General features: G+C 33.8%; 1 protein-coding gene across 1 annotated transcript; it reads right to left on the bottom strand.

The window, feature by feature from the left end:
• Positions 1–2,916: 2,916 nt before the first annotated feature.
• Positions 2,917–6,420, bottom strand: LOC107298921 (complement factor H-related protein 1-like). Its single transcript, XM_015828277.1, has 3 exons — positions 6,153–6,420; positions 4,949–5,145; positions 2,917–2,935 (listed from the first exon to the last, which is right to left on the bottom strand). Exons 1-3 carry the CDS (start codon positions 6,418–6,420, stop codon positions 2,930–2,932), a joined length of 471 nt encoding a protein of 156 aa, XP_015683763.1. The 3' UTR covers positions 2,917–2,929.
• Positions 6,421–6,821: the final 401 nt, after the last annotated feature.

Below are 6,821 nucleotides of genomic sequence, written 5' to 3'. Positions count from 1 at the left end.
ATTGAGCCCATGCTAAGAAACAGAAAACTAAAATTTGGGATGAATTTTTGAATGCTATGGATGAGGTGAATGTTCCAACACATGTGATGGGGTCCACCCTTATTAAAGGTTATTTAAACTGTTATATGCCACTGGAAAATCTGAAAGAATCTTTGTCTCTTAAAGATGTAAGTGCTAATAGTCCTGGCACTGTGATCGCAGCACCTATTGGAACTTGGAAGTCAGAGTTCTGCCAGCATCCCTGCTACATCCTGGATGCTAACTCCTATAAGTAGGCTAAGGTTTGTTGATTGGCTCAACTTGTAAAATGAATGGCAACACTGTAAAACAAAGAAAAGTTTTAGTTTTTGTCTTTATTTTGTAGGAAGGCAGCAAGTTTAGATGGAAGTTTTTAAGAAGAGACTGGACAGCCATTTGTCTGAAATGGTGTAGGGTTTCCTGCCTGAGCAGGGGGTTGGACTCGATGACCTCCAAGGTCCCTTCCAACTTTATTATTATTATTATTATTATTATTATTATTATTATTATTATTATTATTATTAGTAGTAGTAGTAGTAGTAGTAGTAGTAGTAGTACATGATCCAAGCCTCTTTTCCAACTTTATACTCTTTACAAAATGTTTTACCTTTTGATCATTTTTAATCTTGTTTTCTGAATACAGTTTTAAAATATTTTTATAATCCTCACATTTAAATCGATCCAGTAGAAAAAAATGCATAGTGCTGTCTGTAGATCTTTGCAAGTGTTGTTGCAGTTAAAAGTGGTGAAATGTGTACTTCTCAACTTGTTGTGTCACAATGGCACCAAGGAAGTTGAGGGTATCTGGCTGGTCTTCCATAAGAATAAAAAAAATAATCATCCTATCCAGGAGATGGATATTGTCTATGAAGTACACCACTCTTTTTCTTCTCCTCCCCAGTTTTTGAATGATGAACATTTCATTGGGTTTCCTGATATCCCCTTTCAAACTTCCCTTTCAATCCTAATGTGATTGTCCCCTTAAAATAGTTTTTTCTTTTCTTTTCCTTTTAACATTTTCCCACACTGTCTTGTACACTTCCCTTTCATTCAGCAAATTTATTATTAGTATTAAGATCTGTCTGGAAACTAGGATAACTCAAGAATTTTCCTAAAGGTGCTTTTTCAAAAAGCAACTGAACTCTTTACTGGCATCTCTCTGTAGCGTTTATAATGCACATCCTATTTCAAAGATGTTCTGGAAGGTTGCAGCTGCCTCGTGGTGGACTTAACAGATAAAAAAGAGGTCCAAGCCTATTTGGATAGCACCTCAGTAATTATTAAACATAAGGTATTACTGTGCTATCTCTACCATCATGCTTTACTGAAGAATACAAAAAACCAATTACTTATCTGCTGTGTGTGCTTTGCTGAAAAATAATCCATTCCCCATTTCACAGGCTTGGTAAGCATTATATGTCTTCTGTTTTCCACTGTTCCTAATCAGTGACATTACAACACAGCTTGCAACATCCATGCAAGATGGGCCTGAAGTAACCATTTTGTTTATTAAAACCTCTACAACAGGTTTTCTTGCATTCTATGAAAATATGTCTTGAGTTGTCCCACATGTTGGTGGTGTCTAACGGCGTAAAAAGGTTTGCGGATTCAGTAAACTCTTCTTTGGAATCTGAGGCTACCATATTATTTGTTATTTCTCAAAATTAGGGTGGAGTTTTTAAACTGTAGAACTTTACAGGCACCTGTGGCCGAGGCACTAATGACAGTGCTTGTGCTCTTAGCCTACAGCTAAGAGATAAGTTAATGGTGCCCCTGATGAATCACAGCTCTACCAAGTCTGAACATCACTTTGTGCAGAACATATTCAATGAATTAGTCTGAATTTATATCCCAGCAAATTCTAGCCCATATTGTGTCAATTAGCAGTTTTTGAAGGTATGTAGTTAGAAACCCTGCAGCAATTTCTAAGTTATAGCTTAATCTTTTATTATTTATTGTAATTAAAATGTGGCTCTGCTGATTGACTTGGGGGCATTGGATGGGGGCATTCCATACTGGAGATGGTTGGTGGATAAAGAGAAGACTGCACGTTCACCCCATTGTTTATTAGTCCCCGCTTTGGCTATCTTTGCTAATGTTAATGTTAATATTTATTGTTTTATTGCTTTACTCTTTTATATTGTCATTTTTAACCTGTTGTAAACTGCCTAGAGTTACTTGCTGTGAGAAAGGCAGCATATAAATTTAATAAGTCAATATATATTTATACAATTTCATACTGTCAAAAGGAAAAAAAAGGAAAACAAACCAAAAAAAATAAGAACTTTGTATCTGTTTGTGATTTTTCCATGTTAGATATTAGAACAGGCAGAAATCCACCTTCTGATTATGAACATCTAGTTCGATTATGCTAACTAGCTAAGCTAAGAAGCTAAGCTAAGCAAGCTAAGAAGGAGCAACTGAATTGGATAGTGAATTGAAGTGTTTACTGTATACCTCTATTTCTTTACAAAATATATTATAAATTGTTTGGCAATAAAAATCATTTTTTGAAGAATCCAACATATCTATATATTAAAATATTACTATTATCTATTCTTTTTGCTTTAGGATGCATTGCTGATTGATCATTCAGATTAATCAAATGTTTAAAGCTAAAATGTATATAGAAAAAGTTCTTCATTCCTCACTCCAGATGCATTTTTAAAAAAGATTTATAATTTTACATTATCTGCCCTAAAGATGGACTACAAACTTGTTTTTAAGTGTTATCATTTTCTCAGTAATTACAGTTGATAAAATTTGTCTTTTATGAAATAGGCTTTTGGATCTACTATTTTTAACTGTATGCAATCCAGCTTCATGTGATCATATTAAAGAGAATAATATATAATTGCAGATATTCGTCTTCGGTTGAAAGGGTGTTGTAAATGTCCTGTTGTTCATTTACTTAGATCTGTAAAATAAAAAATGAACAGTAAAGAAACAAATTTGTTTCTGAACAGTTTATGTAATTCTTTTTAAAACTGATTCATCTGATCTGCAGCAGAATGCAGCCTGCAATAATGTTAAGATATTAAATTACATGGACAATAAGGTTCTGACATGTCGTTATCGTCATTTTTAAAGCCAAATGGCTAAAACTACTCAAAACTACTCAAAAACTGTAGACCATTCTATCACTGAGCAGTTTCTTTCTATTTTTAAGATGGCTTTTGAGACAATGACATGTAATAAACTTTTATTAGGCAATTTATTTATTAGGCAATTCTTGATATTTTGGGATATAAATTCTGGCAGTCAGAATGAACCTGAAGCACCAACATTTTAAATATAGGAGTGGGGATACACTTGAGGAAAGATGGGATATAAATGCAGGGAATAAACAAACTCCCATTATCCTCAGACAACACAGCCAATAGAAGGATTACTGGGAATTGTAGTCCAGCAATGCTAAGAAAGTCCCCATTTCCTTCTTAATTAAGAAAGAATAAGTTCCAATAAAATGTCCACTACAGAATTATTTGATATTTACATATATCTCAACACAAATTGGTATTTTACTAATCCCATTTGCATTAATTGCAGTTTTAAATGAAAGCCCTCATCATACAATAATATTCCAATGAAATTATTTCCATTCAGAGCAATGTGAGAGAAGTACTATGGGGATGGGGGTAATACTTAAAAACAATTAGGCCTGGGACAGGGAAGTACAAACATCACCCATCATTTCACCTCTAGTCTGATGCTGAATCCTGGCAGATTCCAAGATTGAAGACGAGGAGATCCCTCTGTCCTGAGGCTGAAATGAGTGGAAACTCTAATTTAACTTTTCATTTTCATTTTCATTGATTTTATTCCCTTCAGTGCAACAAATTCAATCAGTGTGCACTCTAAAGTTTTCAGGAGAAAGCAAGTAATTCTTAGATGGATTTGGTTGTCCCTTGAAGTCAATAAAATTTCATTTAGTGATGGATAACTTTTCTTGTCCAGTTCATTTCAGAGAGTCTTCTTGTTCAATATATTTTTCCATTTATTCTAAGTTTGAAAATATTTCATGGGATACCTTATTTTACAATATCATACCAGCTTTCAGCAGTTCAGTAGTTCAATTCTCACTGGCTCAAGATTGACTCAGCCTTCCATTCTTCTGAGGTCAGTAACATGAGGACCGAGATGGTTGGGGGCAATATGCTGATTCTGTAAACCACTTAGAGAGGGCTGTAAAGCACTTTGAAGTGGTATATAAGTCTAAGTGCTATTGCTATTGCTGTTATTAGTGGTTACTAATTCAGTGAATTTTATTTTTTATCCTAGTGCTGTGGCTTCTGACAGGTATTTATAAATATGCATGTAGACACATGAGTAAGTTGCATATGCAAGTTCGAAGGTCAGGAGAATATTTCAATATCAATGCAACTGAAATACATAAAGTAAAATGTATGGGTGTTTATTTGGAACCATTCATTCCGAGGCAATTAAATTTGTTGACTGAGGCCAATGAAATCAGTGAAAATAGCCCACTGGGTTTAAAGTAGAGTTTCCACTCATTTCAGCTCCAACACAGAGAAATCTCCTGATATTCATCTTGGAATCTGTCAGGATTCAGCAACAGACCAGAAGAGATGAAATGCTGGCAGATTCAGCATTCCATGCCCCATTCCTCATTATTTTTAAGTATTACCCCCCGTCCCCATAGTGCTTCTCTCCCATTGCTCTGAATGGAGGGAATTTTATTTAGATCATAGGAATCTTAAGAAGTTGTCTGAGTTAGAAGAATTGCAGAAGACCAAGTTATCTCAAAATCCATTACATCCACAACTTTAGTTGCCAGACTTATGCCTTTTAACTATTTTAGTGATTTTTTTTCAATGCATAAATATAGATATAGAGGTATATAGATATAGAAAAGGGAAAGAAATCTTAATATTGGTGAATTAAAGTATTTTTCTAAAAGTATACATACAGGAATGCAATACGGATAGTCAAATTTCCCATTCACACAATTAACTCTTAATGATCTGGAATTTGGATGTAGTTTATGGCGTCTTATACATTGAAATTCAACGATATTTCCATCTGCAGAATATATTTTATTCCCATTGGCCCACTTCAGCTTTATATTGTGTTCTCTCATATCTTCTTCACTTGCTGTACAAGCACCTGCAGAAGGACACAGATCAAATGACATATACAAAGTTTGAAGTATTCATTTGATAAAACAATTAAAGTTTAGGTTAGAAATTCTATGTTGCAATAGGATAAAATGATTAGAGATCTATGTAAAAGGATTTTTCTCTCTCATTGTCCCTCCCTTTTCCTTTTGTCTTTCAACTATTATCAGTCATGAATTAAACTGCCTAACATACACAAACCTCTTTTAAGCAAGACAATGTTACATGTGTAAAAGGAAGGGAAAAAAAATAGTCTCCTTCTTCTTCCAAGTTTCCTCATACTGAAGTCTGAATTAGTAGAAGACCAAGTTCAGGCAACTTTTCCTAAAATATCACCTGATATCTTCTTTTTCAACATTGACTAATCAGGGTAGATGTGATTAAGTCAGAAGACTTATAAAAATGCCCATTTTAAAGAACAATAATTTTAGTTCTCTAGAGATTCAACTAATACTATTATTAAAAAAAGTAAGGAAACATGGCTTTTTGTAATTTTTGTTCAAGAAATGATTGATTGATTGATTGATTGATTGATTGATGGATGGATGGATTGATGATGATGATTAGAGTGCACTGTGTTCTCAGCTGTGAAATACTAAGAAAAAGAAAGTCCACATACTGAACTCAAGTAAACTAAAATCTGAATTTTTACAAGTTCTTTTCAATCATGCCACTGACTAAAAAGATGTCTTTGTGAAATGTAGCTTAGGGAAAGCAGAATTTCATCAGGAAGGTTACACAAAATGAGGACAACTTTTGTAAATGGTGGAAGATTTTGTACAATTTTCCATTATTAGGCAGTTTCTCCCTGAGAGAGTTACTTCATCTTGCTTCAGAATACTACCGCTTCTAATTCCATTACAAGGCAGTAAAATATCTTTTGACACTAACATACTGACATAGCAGCTCTGATGTCATGAAATTTATTCCATTCCCAAAGTACAATATTTCTCTATAAAGAATAAATCTATAAAGAATTATAGATATTACTTATACCTCTACATGTTGGTGTTTGTGACCAATGACCATTTTGACAAGTCACTCTGGGAGAACCTTCCATTGTATAGAGATTTTGGCACTGATAAGTTACACTTTCAGACTGGAAATAGTTTGCCTTAGGTGAGTCCGTGATGTCTCCATTCTCCACAAGAGGTGGGCGTCCACATTTCCCCCCAATATCTATAATACATACAGAATCTATTGAGCAACACTGCTCATGATTACAAATATTATAGTGTATACACACAAAGAATGTTTTAAACATATTCATAAGAAACTACATTGCAAAAGTATATAAATTCTTATTTTTAAAAAGCAGTACATAATCAGTACATTGATGGACATAGAGCAAAGTAATATTAATAATAAATTGAAAGTAATTCAAGTGAACTGGTTGGAAGAAGACAAAGCATAATCCCACCATATCACATTAGCAATCAGATTAATCTTAAGAATTACTAGAAAACCAAGGTGAAAAGGGTGTTAGTAACAGAGTGAAAAAATATGATTCAGTGTGTTTCAAAAGTGAGTGGAATTATGATACTAATAACCATGAAATATAAAGTTAGTGAGCAGCTAAGTGCTTAGACGATGCTTAGTGTTGAACTGGAAAAGACTCTAAAAAGGAAAAATATATAAGGGAACAGTTGTGGGAGAGAAAAATAA

This window comes from Protobothrops mucrosquamatus, unplaced genomic scaffold (assembly GCF_001527695.2).
Source record: "Protobothrops mucrosquamatus isolate PMUCROS unplaced genomic scaffold, P.Mucros_1.0 scaffold4370, whole genome shotgun sequence".
NCBI classification, from domain to species: Eukaryota; Metazoa; Chordata; class Lepidosauria; order Squamata; family Viperidae; genus Protobothrops; species Protobothrops mucrosquamatus.
The sequence above is the reverse complement of the archived record's forward strand: the minus strand, read 5'-3'. Positions and strand labels throughout refer to the sequence as shown.